This window comes from Melospiza georgiana, chromosome 3 (genome assembly GCF_028018845.1).
Source record: "Melospiza georgiana isolate bMelGeo1 chromosome 3, bMelGeo1.pri, whole genome shotgun sequence".
NCBI classification, from domain to species: domain Eukaryota; kingdom Metazoa; phylum Chordata; class Aves; order Passeriformes; family Passerellidae; genus Melospiza; species Melospiza georgiana.
The window spans coordinates 61,346,096-61,360,995 of record NC_080432.1 but is presented as its reverse complement, the minus strand read 5'-3'; the positions used below and the strand labels follow the sequence as shown (position 1 = coordinate 61,360,995).

The window sequence follows — 14,900 nt, the reverse complement described above, 5'->3', positions numbered from 1 at the left end:
TGTAATATTACTTAATAATTTCTATTTAATTCAGTATGTTAATGCAAATTCAAAATTCAGCACCAGAGATATAAGGGAAGAAACACCAGAAGACAGGTCATGTCAATTTTCAAGTCTGAAAAACCACTAATTTATTCTAGGACAAGTTTCTTAGAATGTCCATAGAATCAATTATTAATTTTAGGGCACATTTCTTGTAGTAAAAAGGTTTTTTTCATTTTTGTATACATAAATCCTTTTATAGTCCTTTTATGGTGTATACACTACTTTCACAATAAAAGGATATATACATATATCCTTTTATTGTGAAAGTAGTGTATACATCATAAATATGCATATCATAAAAACTCATGTGTAAAACATGATTAGTTTAAGTTCTTATTTTAAGAATTAAAGAATTCTAAGTATATTTAATAATTTAGGATTTCCTTAACTGAGTACAAATAATGACTATTTTAGCAGCTGACTTTTAAAAAGCAATTAAACAAGTGAAAACTCACAAGCGCTGTAACATAATTTATTTTAAGATCATATTTCTTAGTTTGTCTTTGTTAAATGATGAATACCTTTATTTATATTGTGCCTTTACTTAGTTGCATGAAGTCTTGTGTTGTAGATAGGTATTGTAATGATTTTAAGAGAAGTTGTAACAGCAAAATTAATTTTTCCATTAAACTACAGCTATATTTTTATGTCACTTTTTTATTTACAACAGGATCTGGTTTATTCTTCGATCATTATAACTTTGTATTTTTTTCAAAATCTGTTACTTGAAAAATCTTTTTTTTTCTATTTTTCTTTTGTTTTAGCTGATGAGATGGATTGTAAGTGAAATCTATGCTCTCTGGAGGATATATAATGAAAATTCCTTAAATAGTGAAACACCCACAGTTGTTTGGAAACCTTGGGAACACATTTATGGCTTATGTAAATCTGCCAAGGAACCCATAATAGTGTACAATAAATTTGGAAAATATGCATTGAAACTTTATTGGATGGTGAGTGGTCTCCTGCAACAATATAAAAATATGATGCAGCTAGCATGGCAAATTTAATGGTTACTGGGCATACATTTTATTATTGAAAATACATAGATTTTTAGGAGTAGAAAAACTGACAAATTGTTGATTTGAATGCTTGTTAATAAAAATGTCTCTTACAGTTCATGTGATTGTTGCACAACTTGTGGCCTGATAAAAGTATTATTACTTGCAAAGGCAATATTTTATTTTTGTAGTTTTGTAGGTTTGATGCAAATGCTTAGTAGAGTCAAACATATGGCCCACACCTCTGCTGTATTAGGCTGAATTTTTTTCTTTTTATATTTAAGTAATTCAGTTGCCTGACTTTACAGAGCTATTTGTCTCTAAATGTGTTTAAAGATAGATACTTCCAGTGTGAAGACCATTTTCTGAAGAGGTACTGGTAAAATTAAAACATCCCAAGGGTTTCTAAAGATAATAGACAATAATTTCTTAACACGTTTGGCAGTCAACAGGGAACACTTAATTGCATATTGAGCCTCATTTTAATGGAGAAATAGTAACATGTAAAAGAACTGACATCTAAAAGTTGCCTGTGTTGTTGGAGTTATTTCAGTTACATTTGCCTTTTGGAAACAGAAAATGTCACAGCATGCTAAGACCTATAACTAACCCTACTAAACTTCCAGTTGCCCAAAGCTGAAAATATTTCTGAGACAGTTGGAAACAAAAACTTGAAAGTGACCTTCTCTGTAAGGGGAACACTTACCTGATTTACATGCCTGTGCTTTCCTCACCCCTTACTACTGCCTTCACTTGTGGAATAACTTATATTTCATATAGAAATGAGTTCCATGAGTTTAAGAGGGCACAAATTGTATTGTCCAAGTTCCTCAGCAGAAGACTTTATTCTGTGTGTGAATTTAATGCTGCAGGTATTATGAAGTCATGTGGTAAAAGACTACATTTTAAAGCATATCCAAGAGTTACCAGCGCTTCATTCTCCTTGTCACTTTTGTCACTTTTTGGTACACTCTTTGTCTTTTTTTTTTTGTTTGGGCCTATGTTTTTATTCATTTTTTTTTCCCTCTGGGTATACAGCTGTATTTTACAGAAAGAAAAACAGGAAAAAAGAGGGTCATCTGTTGGAAGTTTAAACAAAATGTGCAAATGAGGAAAGACAAATATCAGAAGAGACAGAGGAGAAATAAATTTCATAGGAGAAAGTAGAAAAATAAATGAAAAAGTGTGCAAAAGGTGGAAGAATAATGAACTGATTTCACTAATGTTCTGCACTGAGTCCTGAAGATATTGTTGTACACAACATCAAACCTGTGGATAATTATTTTTTTTCACATATTTGACAAAATATATAAACTCCATCCCACATTCTACTTTCACTTTGCCTTCCTGAGCTTTATTGAACTTGTAGTTATTTTTTTCTCACTTTTTTCATCTGTAGACCTGCCCCATGTTTTTTATTATTTTTTTTTATTTCTTTTCCTTTACTTATCAACTTGTTCTATTCTCCCTAGTAAACTTCAGCAATTATTGGAAGAGGAGATGAATATGTTATCATATCCCTGACTAGGTCCTTTTCAAACTAGGGAAGTTTAGATATTTTGTTTTGGTTGGCACAAAATGGTTCTTATCCTTAAAAATATTAGCTTCTTTTATGATTTTTGAATATCTTTGACCTCTGGACTAAATTTTTTTCTCCTTAGACCTGTAGAATTCATAGCATTAATCAGCTGTCATTTCAGCTTGAATCCATAGCTTAGTTACAAGCAGAGGACAATAGTTTTGCACTCTCCGATAACGCATGGTGAACACTTTAGTGATTTGGTCATTCTTCATTATTTTTTGGGTAAATTAAGAGAAGTATTTGCTATTGCCCCACCTATTTTCTATTATATCTTTATCACTAGGACAAAGAGTTTTATTTGAAGAATGGTAGACAAGATTATTTTGTGGAAAATTAGCTCAGTTTACTAATGAAGTATCTGGTATTGGAGATAGCAGTACTTTGTCTTACCTCTTTGTTTCTTATCCTGGACATACAGATTTTTTTTTTTTAAATATACATATCTATATTTTTCTATTTTTTTACATTTGGTCATTTTGTGTTGTTTAGTATAGTGTTCTACAAAATACTGTTGTAGTGTGTAACAGGAGACTAACTGCAGTCAGTATTCCCAGGTAGTTTTTGGGAAGCAAGGGGGACTGCTTATGTCACAAGTATTTTCCAGACTGATATCTAAAGAGACATTTAAAAAACTGCTATCTTAGTTAAGCCTTTTTTTAATCATTAGTGTTTCTCAGGCATCTGTGATGGCAGCTGAAGAAACAGTACTGAAGGCATGCACATGATGTACTACACATATGAGATGAAATATATTTGGAAATAGCAGCAATTAGATTAATCTCTGGAACAAATAAGTCAGAGCAGTAATAAAATGCTATGAATGCTGTTTCCATGTTTCTTATAAATTATGTGAGAACTTTTTTTAAAGCCATCTGTGATGTAAATCGAGTTACAGTAGAATCGGTATCTTGGGAAAGCATTAAAAGTTCTCTTGCATACTCTTTACTTGCCAGACCACAAACTAATTATTTTCTTTCTGCTTTTCTCCCCTTCCCCTATCACAGGGGTGCTGGAGAAAGATCATTGTGGATGACACTATGCCTTTCAGTGAAGAGGAGAATTTATTATTGCCAGCTACAACCAGCCAAAATGAACTTTGGCCAATGTTGCTGTCCAAAGCTATAATTAAGTTAGCAAATACTAGGTATGTTTTGTCATTTCACTTTTTGTTTGTTTTGTGAAGTCACATGGTAACAGCAAAAAGTTGATTTAGTATACTAGGAAATGTATTTTGCTACATTTTGTAATGAGAGTTATGCACTTCCAAAAGCTGACACTGCAAATTGGTAAAACAAAATCCTCTACAGCTACAGAAGGCACAGGATTTCATTTTTAGATGTGTTTGTAAATTTATTCACAGAAAACTCACAAAGAAACTGGAGTATTCTCATTATTTTCTTCATTTGTTTGACTATATTCTTGACAACTTCACATGTGGCTTCCTGCCAAACAGAAGTACCTGTGAACTGTTAATGAAATTGTTAATGTGAGCCTTGACCAGTATTGACTCAACTGATGTTGAAAGCAGAGTTTTGTGAGCTTCTTTTGATACCTTTGCTACAGTTGTGCTGTTGTGTACAGTGATTTACTTCCCTAGAACTGACTGGAAAAGTAGAAGGTGGCCTATGATGCAGTAATTGACAATTATGTCTATGGGTTCCTATGAAATGATGAATGAAGATCAATAGTTTAAATGAATAAGTTTGAGAAAATAATTCAAAACACACATCTGGGTAGTGAAGCTTCCCTGTTTCTGTCATATCAAGTTATGTTTGTCAGACTCATCTAAAGTATGTTGACACAGGCTAAGGAGTTGCCAAGAGGTGCCTGTTAGGAAACTCTGTTTGCAGGAATGTGGTTGGCACACTGCATTTCTCCAGAGCACAAGGGTTAGCCATACAAGTGCTGGCATCTTTGGCCTTGGTCCTCTCAGGAAACCTCTCCAGAGAGTAGCAGGGTGTCAGTTTGAAAGAGTGAACTTTGCTGGAGTGGAAGGGAACCAGCCAGAGTGAACCAGCTTGTTCAGAATAACAAGGAGCTAGAGAAGCTGCTAGCAAATGGAAGTTATAGAATCATAACCCGGTTTTAGCACAAGGAATTTCAAACCCACATCTCCAACCCTGCAACTGTGTGCAAGTATACATTGTATGCTTGCTAACAAAGGGGAAAAGAATGCCATTGTTCCAGAGGGAGCACTAAAATAATGGACCTGATGTGAAGGCTTTGACTTTGTAGGGGAGTAGTCAGCAGTGGTTTGGAAAACTCCTAAAATTGCAAGTAATTACTTGTTTTTCATCAAACTATTCTGTGTATGATCTCATTCCTTATTACATGGTCTTACTACAGAAAACAATGTAGACTACAGAGTTTACTGTAGTTGGTAACATTATAATTGTAAAAAGTCTGCTTTTGTCTTATAGTATATATGCAACTGGAAAAAGAGAGATGGAGGAATTTACAGTTCTGCAAACACTGACTGGATGGATACCAGAAGTTATTCCTATCCAGTAAGTTCTTTCGTTAAACAATTTATGTCAGTTTTTTAATATTTAATTCTGTAAGGCATTATGAAAAATAAAGCTGAGCCCTAAAAGTTCTTCACTATCAATTTTGAAAAGAGAATGGTTTATAGTTCATATACTTGGGTAATGTACCTTTGAGAAATGCAATTTTATTGTGTTTTTCTTTGTAAGTCATACAGTTTTTTGTAAAGTTATTTATCATGCTGATGCCTATTCTTTATAAATTAATTTAACTGATATTAAGCAGCATAAGGAAAACAAGGTTAGAGAAATCTGTTGAATTTAGTATGCAGTATTAAAATGCCTGCTTATAAAAATAATTTTATATCTGAATATACCATAGAAAGTATATATCATGAATACAAAGTAATCAGTGTCAGCTAGTATGGTGTTTCCACCCTTCAAATTGTAACAGTTGACAGACTTCTAGTTTCAACCAAAAATAGTGTTTCCTACCTACCTACAATAACACTTTTCTTGTTTCCTATGTGTTTTATGTTCATTTTTTATTTTTAAAGAAAGACATTCTGATTTTCAGCTTGATATTCTTTTTACTAAATTAATTAACCAGATACTGATACTAAATATTTAGATTTTTTCTTTTGAGTTACACTTTTTTTTGCCTTTTGATATATAAATTCAGATGAAAATCTAGATAACAAATAGTTATGGTTTATATATAATTTACTTAGAGATACTTGTTTATTTATAACCATATTTTCCTAATAAATAATTCCAGTCAAAGAATATTTTATTCAATTTTTCAGTAATTTTTATGTCTCAAGCTACGATTGCAATTTAGGTTTTTGATATATTTGTGTCCTACAATAGTGTGTTTGTAGCTCATGGACTTAAAAATCTAAGTAGCCTAAATTTTATTTCTTTCTATAGTTAGTTTTACAACTTCAAAAGCAAAAAACAGTATTCACTTACTACAAATACATTATATCATGGAATATGAGAATGTGAATACTACAGAGTCTTTGGAATTGTAGTCTAAGATGACTTTATCTCATTTTACAATCACTTATTTTATTTTTTAAAAAAAAGTTGAATGCAGTTAGCTTGAATGAGACTCTACATGACTCTGTTTGAGATTATTTCTGGAATGACTTTCTGTGGAAGATTAACATGACTGCAACTGTTACATCATATCAAAAACTTTCCAGTTTGGAAGTACCTTTGGGACGCTTTTTAATATACAGAAACAGAATCACACTATTATATGGTGTAGTTGTAAAGTAGTCTGCAAATTTCTCTGTCACAACTTGTATCTACCAAAAATCTTGAGAAAGGATGCTTTATTTGCATGCATCTCTAACCACCATCTCTTTTTTTATGAGCCTTTCATAAGCTGTCTCAACAAATATTTCTGATACAGAGGGTGTTGTATCTTCTAAAATAACTCAGTAGCATTTTTTAGAGTTGGACTGTCAGTTGTGGTATAGTGCTGTCTAAATTTCTTCTCTTTTTGGAAATATCCCTACCATTGACATATACATTTGTGTTTTCTCTTAAAGGCCTGAATACTTGGACAAAGTTTGGGGCTTTTTGAAAGAGATTGTGCCAGAATTCACGTTGCCAGAGAGAAAGTCTCCAGAACTTGAGAGTACTCCGGATGATACAAAAACTGAAGAAACCAGAGACTCAGAGTTAAAAAGTGAACAGTCATCTGTGAATAAGCTGCCAGATTCAACTGAGAGAGCAGAGACAGCCGGTAACATTAGCAAAGGTCTGTAATTTTACATAGTCTAATCTTTGTAGGCCAAGCTTAAATAAGGTTAACATTATCTCTGTTTCAAATAAGTATATTTTGCATATATTGCCACATACAACTCTGTGGGTTTGTTGTTTCGCCAAACAGGTTGCAATGATGTATATTCAAAATACTTTTTTTTAGATATAGATGTCATGAAAAGCAGTACTAGTCTTTTATTTTATAAAACTAGTTTCCCTTTCTGGCAGAGATTTTTTCAGCTTCATGTTACAGTCATTTCTCTAAAATCGAGTTCCTTGCAGAGAGATACCAATCAGAGAGGTCACAGCTTCTCCGAAGGCAACACTGCTCTGACCATCAATTGATTATATATTTCATAATGGGTGTTGTAAAGTGTGATTATCTATGGAGTTATGACAAATATGTTCTAACATCTACCTGCATTTTTATTTATTGCAATTTTTATTTTATTCTGTTACGTATATGCAATAATTTTCTTTAAGAGCTGTTAATTCTATTTACATTTAAATTTAAAAATTTAGATTTATAAACCGGTTTGTTCCAGTATATTATTCTTCTTTTTTTTTATTTGAGAATGAATTTTCTTAGTTGTTGTTTTTAACTTGACGTCATGGGTGCAATTTCACAACACTTCTCATGCCTTTGGAGACAAAGGACAAATCACATGCTAAAATTTCTATTTCTTCCTAGATTTTCAGAAAAATCACTGACTTCCTCGCTTTGAATCCAAATACTATGTCCCAGTGTCTAAAGTGTTATAAAAGTCTTAGAAGTTACCTGGCTGAGGTAGTATTCTCTCTTCTTAGGAAATCCTGCTATAATTTTCACCCAGCCATCAGTGGGGTAGATATTTCAGAGTTTGGAATGGACATGTCAGTAGCAATAGCACTGTTGTTCGTCCAACAGGGTGCTGTCATTTTTTTCCCTTAAAACTAAGTAAATGTAATCATGCCTAAGACTTAAAAATTCATTAGTAACTGAAATAGCTAAGAATCAGGGAGCCATTGTGTCTGATACAGCTCTGTAATCTCCAACTCTGAGGCTAAAAGCTTTGTTGAGATGTTCTGTTGATGTTTGAGATTAATGTTTGGATGACACAAAGCCATCCATGTCACCATGAGAGATAAGGACCTGGGGATCCTGGTGGACAACAAGCTGTCCCTGAGTCAGCAGTGTTCCCTGGGGGTCAAGAAGACCAGTGATGTCCTGGGATACATTAAAAAGAGCAAGGGAGCTGATCCTGCCCCTTCCCTCAGTCTGTATCTGGAATGCTGTGTCCAGTCCTGGGCTGTTCAGCACATTACACACATGAAGCTCCTGAGTGAGTCCAGCAGAGAGGGCAATGAAGATCACTGGGAGACTGGAACACCCTGACGAGGCAAGCCTGGGGAAGCTGGGCCTATTCAGCTTTGTGAAGAGACAGCTGAGAGGGGGCCTCATCAATGTGTATAAGTATCTAAAAGAAGCGTTCCAAAAGATGAAACCAGGCCCTGCTCCATGGTGCTGAACAATATCAAGAGAGGCAATAGGTGGAAACTGGCGCACAAGAAGCTCCACCTGAGCATGAGGAAGTACTTCTTTACTGTGTGAGTGACTGAGCAGTGGAACACATTGCCTGGAGAGGTTGTAGATTTTCCCTCTCTGGGAATGGCTTTAAACTGGAGATATTCCGGAACTGTCTGGATGCAGTCCTGTGCCATGTGCTCTAGTATGACCCTGGTGGAACAGGGAGATTGGACCAGATGACCCCCTGTGATCCTTTTCCTCCTGAAGCATTCTGTGATTCTGTGAAGCTGTATTGTGCAGCTGACACAAAGGAAGGAAGAAATGCCGTCCAAAAGGACTTGGACAAACTTGAGAATTGGACCCATGAGAATCTAATGAGGTTCAGAAAGTCCAAGTGCAAGGTGCTGCACCTGGATTGAGACAATCTGAGGCATGAGTGCAGATTGGAAGAAGAACTGAGAGCAGGCCTGTGGAGAAGGACATGGGGGATCTGGTGGACAAGATGCAGTACATGAGCCAAGAGTGTGTGCTCACAGCCCAGAAAGGCAGTTTATCCTAGGCTGCATCCAAAGCAGTGTGGCCAGCAGGATAAGGAAGGTGAGTCTCCCCCTCTACTCTGCTCTTGTGAGACCCCAACCTGGAGTGCAGCATCCAGCTCTGGGGTCCCAGCACAAGAAAGATGTGATCCTGTTGGAATGAGTCCAAAGGAGGGCTACTAAGATGATCAGAGGGCTGGAGAACCTTTCCTATGAAGGCAGTCAGAGAGCTGGGATTGTTCAGCCTAGAGAAGAGAAAGCTTCGGGGAGAACGCCTTATAACACCTTCCAGTACTTAGAGGGTCCTACCAGAGAGCTGCAGCAGGACTTTTTACAGGGGCATGTAGTGGTACAACAAGAGTGAACGGCTTTAAACTCACAGAGAGCAGGGTTAGATTGAGTGTTAGAAGAATACCCAAACAAGATCTGGTTGCCCAGTACATGGAAGAGGTCTAGGCCAGGATGGGACTTTGAGCAACCTGCTCTAATGGAAGGTGTCCCTGACCACAGCAGGGGGGTTGGAACTTTAAGGTCCTTTCCAACCCAAGCCATTCCATGATTCTATGATTTTTTTTTAATGCATTTAAGAAGTCTTTTCCTGTAAGTTCTAAGACTTCAGAGAATGTTTGGTCTGTGGGAGACTTTCTTCTTCCATGTCCATCGGGAATCTATGCATTGTCTATATGACTTTGGGCTTTTTTTTGTAATTACTAATGCATGAGAGCAAGGATAGGAAGAAAATATTTGGCACAGTGCCAGGAATACAATGATTTCTTATATTGCAGTAAGGACATAAAAATTGTGCAATAACTAAAAGGTGGGACTGAAGCCATTCTGGCTCCTTCTCAATAAATCTTAAATTTACATCTTAAAGACTACTTTTTTTTAAAATTTATTTTAATTAAATTACATTAGTTTTTTTATTGTATCTCAACTCTTGACTTCAAAGAGTCTGTGATTGATTGTTTTTAAAATTTATCTAAAATCTTATTGAAGCATTTGCACTGTACGACATTTGATGACTGAAAGTTTTTATCTTAGAAAGAAAAATATTTAATCTTTATTTTGCTTAATAGAAAAAGCAGAGCAGAAAAAAGTAGGAAAGAAAAAAGGAGGAGAGAAAGAAAAAGGCAAGTCTACAGGAAAGTTGGCAAAAGCCCAAGGTCTTCAGGACTTAACTGAAAGTAAGTCCTATTGTTTTGAAGATAAAAATACAGACAGGAGTTATATGTAAAGCAAAAGTATTTGCTTTAATTTTGTTTTGAACTTAACTGGGGGGAGGTAGTATTTACTTTTGGTTTTATTTAAATTGTAGTTATTTATAGCTCACATTACACACTGAAGTCATTCTAATCTATTCTGCAACATAGATTAAAAATAATATATTGCAGTACTTTGTTTTAGTGGCAAACTGTCTTACAGTTGTTCTATGTTTAAAAAACAGCAATCCTTCCTTTTTTGTAATTTATTTGTTCAATATCCACTTTATACACAAAATGGCAATTGGAAAAAGCAGGAACGCTTCTTTGTCAGAGGGCAGGGGAGCCCAGGCGGGAGGGGTGGAAGAAATGTTTGTTAAAATTCATTCCATGATGTAAATATAAATTTTTTAAAATCTTTGTCCAGGAAATACATAGTGGTGAATTTGTTTTCAGTATTGATATATTCGTAAGAGCATAAAAATTAAGTAAATTCTTGCTTTGTGCATTTAAATATAATGCTGAAGCAAACAAACAAACAAAAAACCTCAAGGAAATACATTTTAAATCACAAGTAAATACTAATCAGACAGCTAAACAATCAACCAAGAAATTTCAAATTTATTAGCTTAAACTATAGAAGATTTTTACAAATGTACATTATGCTTATATGCTCTTGACTTTGCGTATGTGTGGATACATGTGGCATTTCCATGTGACTAGCAGCAAAAACCATTCTTTAACTAGAATGATTTGCAGTTGCAAATCAGTAGGTGAGAATAGGTATAACATCTTCCTAAGGGAAATAACTACAAAGTAAAAATGAAATTTACTACATAAATGGTACTCCTGCTTCTTGATTTGAATCCTGATTAAAATTAGTGATTTAAATAATTTTAAACTGCAGCAAACCAAGATTATGGTTTGTCTTCAGCAAATAGATTTATTTAAACTCCTGCCTTATATACCACTAAATGAGTTAAACAGCAGTAAATTTTAAAATATATTGCAGGAATGTAGTTTGCTTTAGTGCAGCAGGTGTGGAATAGGAAAATGAGGTGTTTCATGTGAATATAAGTACAGTGACTAAGTAGTACTCAAGCATGTGATGGAGAAAAGAAAGCAAAAGGGAAGTAAAAGGATCTAAGATATGTATTCTAGAAAGTGTGAAAAAGGAGTGAAAGAGCATTTAAAACAAAGAGGCAGTGCTTCCATGTGAAAAGTGACATGATATTTAGATCTTTATCCTGCCACTTAAAGCACAGTTTATGCTTTTTTGTGAAAGACAGATAGTGTCCTGTGAAGAGGTTATTTAGAAAGATTAATTCAGGTCTCAAGTACACAGGTAAGAGAAATCTTTTATCCTAAGTTTGAATCAAAAATGACTTTTGGAGAAGAGTAAGTGCTAGGTATCTTTACAGTAACAGAGCAAATTTAAAATTATTAGACTGAAAGGAAAAAAAAAAGGAATTAAAGTTTGAAATAATACTGAATTATGATGCATTTTTGTTGTGAGAGTGTAGCCAAAAGAGAGAAATCTTGCAGGCTTTATGAGACACGTGGTCTGCAGAGTGGCCCAGGAAAGTAGAACCATTGCCGTGCATAAAATAACATCTCAAACTAGGTCTTGATTCAGTCGGACTCCAGAGGCAGCAGTTGTGAAAAGTTCCTGAATTGTTCTGGTAGAGTTTTGTAATAAGGACTTAACTTAATATAGCAAAATTATTTTCTTTCCTTTTTTTTCTTTTTTTTTTCATTTTAAGTGATTTGAAAAGTGGTTCACTCCCATCATGATAAAAGTGCTTATTTCCCAGCTGCAAGCTTTCACTCTACCCGTTGACTGTTGATTTCAAGGAAACTTCTTTGTGATAAATATGTACTATTTCTAAAGAGATATTCAACTGCTCCAGATATTATTTATATTTGACTTTTAAAATGGCAAAACCTTCTGTATTCATTGCATTGTATATTCATTGTATTTTATTCATGACACAGTGAAGTACCAGTTACTGCTAATTACTTGGACACTTCTCTTGCAGGCTTTTGATTTTGTGTGGACTATAATGTTGTCATGGATTGATGCTGTCTGGCAGCTAAGCCACCACCCATCCACCTGGTCACTCCCCACAGTGGGATTGGGCAGAGAATGAGGACTGAACCCTTTGCCCACCTTCAGTGTTCTTGCTGGGGTGGTGGAGTGAGAAACAGAGGATTTATTGGTGTGTGAGCTCAGCTCAGCAGTCACTGACATACTATGTTTCCCCCAGCACTTGGGTGATGTACCTAAAACAGCACCACAAGGGCTGCCCTGATGAAAGCTCAATCCCAGCCAGATCCTATACAAACATATGCAGTTCTGAATCACTTGCACAGTCAGACCAATGCCTGCTGCACCCCACAAACACAGTATGATCATTGAAGCACTGAACTTGTTTCTCTGTTCATCCAGTTGTGTGGATCCAGCTGAATAACAAGCCCTTGATATGGTCAGTCTGAACTCTTCCTGAGAGCAACCAACTTAGTCTTTGATAAAGGACTTAACTGAATCACTTTGATCTGACTTTATCAATCAGTCTTTGGGAAGTTCTGGCAGACAATTCATGTGTTCCTACTGATCCATTTTAGTATAAAAATCTGTACTTTTCCACTCAGCAGCTTTTTCTTCTGGTAGCAACGCTTTCATGCGTAGGGTATCCCTCTGTTTTATGAGCAATTTTTACACTGAAATTATAAGAAATGATGATTGATATGATATGATATGATATGATATGATATGATATGATATATATGATATGAGATAAGGTTCTGTGAGGTGAGAGTCTGAAGTGACGCAGGGTCCCCAGGCAGGTGCGAAGGAGAGCTGCTTTATGGTAAAAAACAGGAAGTTTGTGCAGTCAGGCCTTTATCAGTTACATACTTTTAAATCATAACAGACATAATTCAACCAACCACCACACACCATGAACACGTGGTGGTGACATACCTTGTTTTTCTGCCTCTAATTCAGCTGAGTCTCTTTTCCATAGTCCTTTTCTGCTTAGCTTAAGTACCAGGCCTGAGCCATGATTTTACCAGGCCTTCCCTTTGTAAGGTTTTACCTATATGCAAAAAGGTGCTCAATCACCTTGTTCCTATAAAGAATCACCACTTTGCTTGTATTTAGGTTTCCAAACTACTGAGTTTCTTAATAATTTCTGAACTGCTGGAAAGGGAATGCTATTCCATTTGAAAGGTCATTAGCTGGGAATTTGGGAGTTTCTTCTACAAATTAGCCATGTATTTTGCTAATCTCATTGTACCTTGATACACATTCTGTCATTAAAGACAATATCTTCTATGTCACAGAAGTGTTGATTTTATTATTATACTTAGAAGTTTCTGAACTCAAGTAGATCTGCAATCATCAGAGTCAATGAGATAAACATCACATAACTGTAACATTTGAGATAAACATCACATAACTGTAACATTCTTATAATTTTTCTTTTACCTATTCAAGAGTTTTTATTTACAAGATGGATTGAAGCCTAATGTTTTGGTTTTCAAGTGCATATCATCATTCTATGATATTTATGTCAATTCTGAAGAGCACACAGGTTGTTTTTCTGAAAACTCAAAACTTCCAATATGCAAAGCTAATCCAATATGCAGAGTTGACATCTGAGCTGCAGACCTGATGGTCGGATAATGAAAGCCAACTGTTGTGTTTTCATAGAATGGTCAGGGTTGGAAGCAACCTTAAAGATCATCTAGTTTCAGGCCTTTGCCATGGGCAGGGATACCTTCCACTAAGCCAGAGTTCTCAGAGCCCCCCCATGCAACTTGGCCTGGAACACATCCAGGGATGAGGCATCCACAGTTTCTCTGAGCAACCTATTCTGGTGCTTCAACATCCTCACAGTAAAGAATTTTCTTTCTTCATCTAAGCCTGCCCTCTTTCAGAGGGGTCAGTTAAAACAATTGCCCCTTGTTCTATCACCCTATGACCTGAAGAATCTCTCTTCAGCTTTCTTGTGAGCTCCTCTTTAGATACTGGAAGGCTACTGTAAGATCTCCATGGAGCCTTCTCTAATCCAGGCTGAACAACAAAAACTTTTTTAACCCTTCTTCATAGGAGAGATTCTCCAGCCCTCAGATCCAGACCCACCTTTGCGGTCTTCATCTGCCATCATTAGTCCTTGGAAAGTTATACTACATCATCAACCCTTTTTTGATAGATAAATATTTAAAAGAAACATTAAGAGTGAGAAAATTCTTTGCAAATCATATGTAAAACATATGATAAACAAATAAAAATTGTTAAGATCTATTAAAATCAACAGTTTTAATTCCTGACCTTTCTTTTTAAGTGATTGGATGTGTATTTTACATCAATCAATTAAAATCTTACTTTCCCTTTGCAAAGGGGCTGAAGAATTTTTTTGGGTTGTTTAGTACTCATTCTCTGTAAGAGAATTTGCAAAGCTGCAAGTGCAAAACATAAGTATTCTTACATACTTATATTTTATAAGTATAAAAGCAGAATTTTTTAACAAAACACTGCAGAATTCCTATATCCACACTGATGGATAGAAATAATAGGCTTTGCTGAATCTATTTTGTTGTACTGTGTATTATAAAATTTTTCATCTAATAATGCAATTTTATCAAGCTATCAGTTTTAACTAGTTTCCCCAAATACTGAATCCACACTAACCATCATTACACTTGGTGCCAAATAATTTGCATACCTCATCCTCATTTTTTGTACAGTGAAAAAAGATCAAATAAT

At 35.2% G+C, this 14,900-nt stretch overlaps 1 protein-coding gene across 1 annotated transcript in view; it reads left to right on the top strand.

Annotated features, from left to right (window-relative positions):
- ADGB (androglobin) overlaps nucleotides 1–14,900 on the top strand; it is a 96,972-nt gene that overhangs the window by 18,619 nt on the left and 63,453 nt on the right. Inside the window, exons 5-8 of the mRNA XM_058019916.1 lie at nucleotides 810–998; nucleotides 3,633–3,772; nucleotides 5,049–5,135; nucleotides 6,671–6,882. Coding sequence (XP_057875899.1) covers nucleotides 810–998; nucleotides 3,633–3,772; nucleotides 5,049–5,135; nucleotides 6,671–6,882 — 628 coding nt within the window. The remainder of the gene's footprint in view (nucleotides 1–809; nucleotides 999–3,632; nucleotides 3,773–5,048; nucleotides 5,136–6,670; nucleotides 6,883–14,900) is intronic.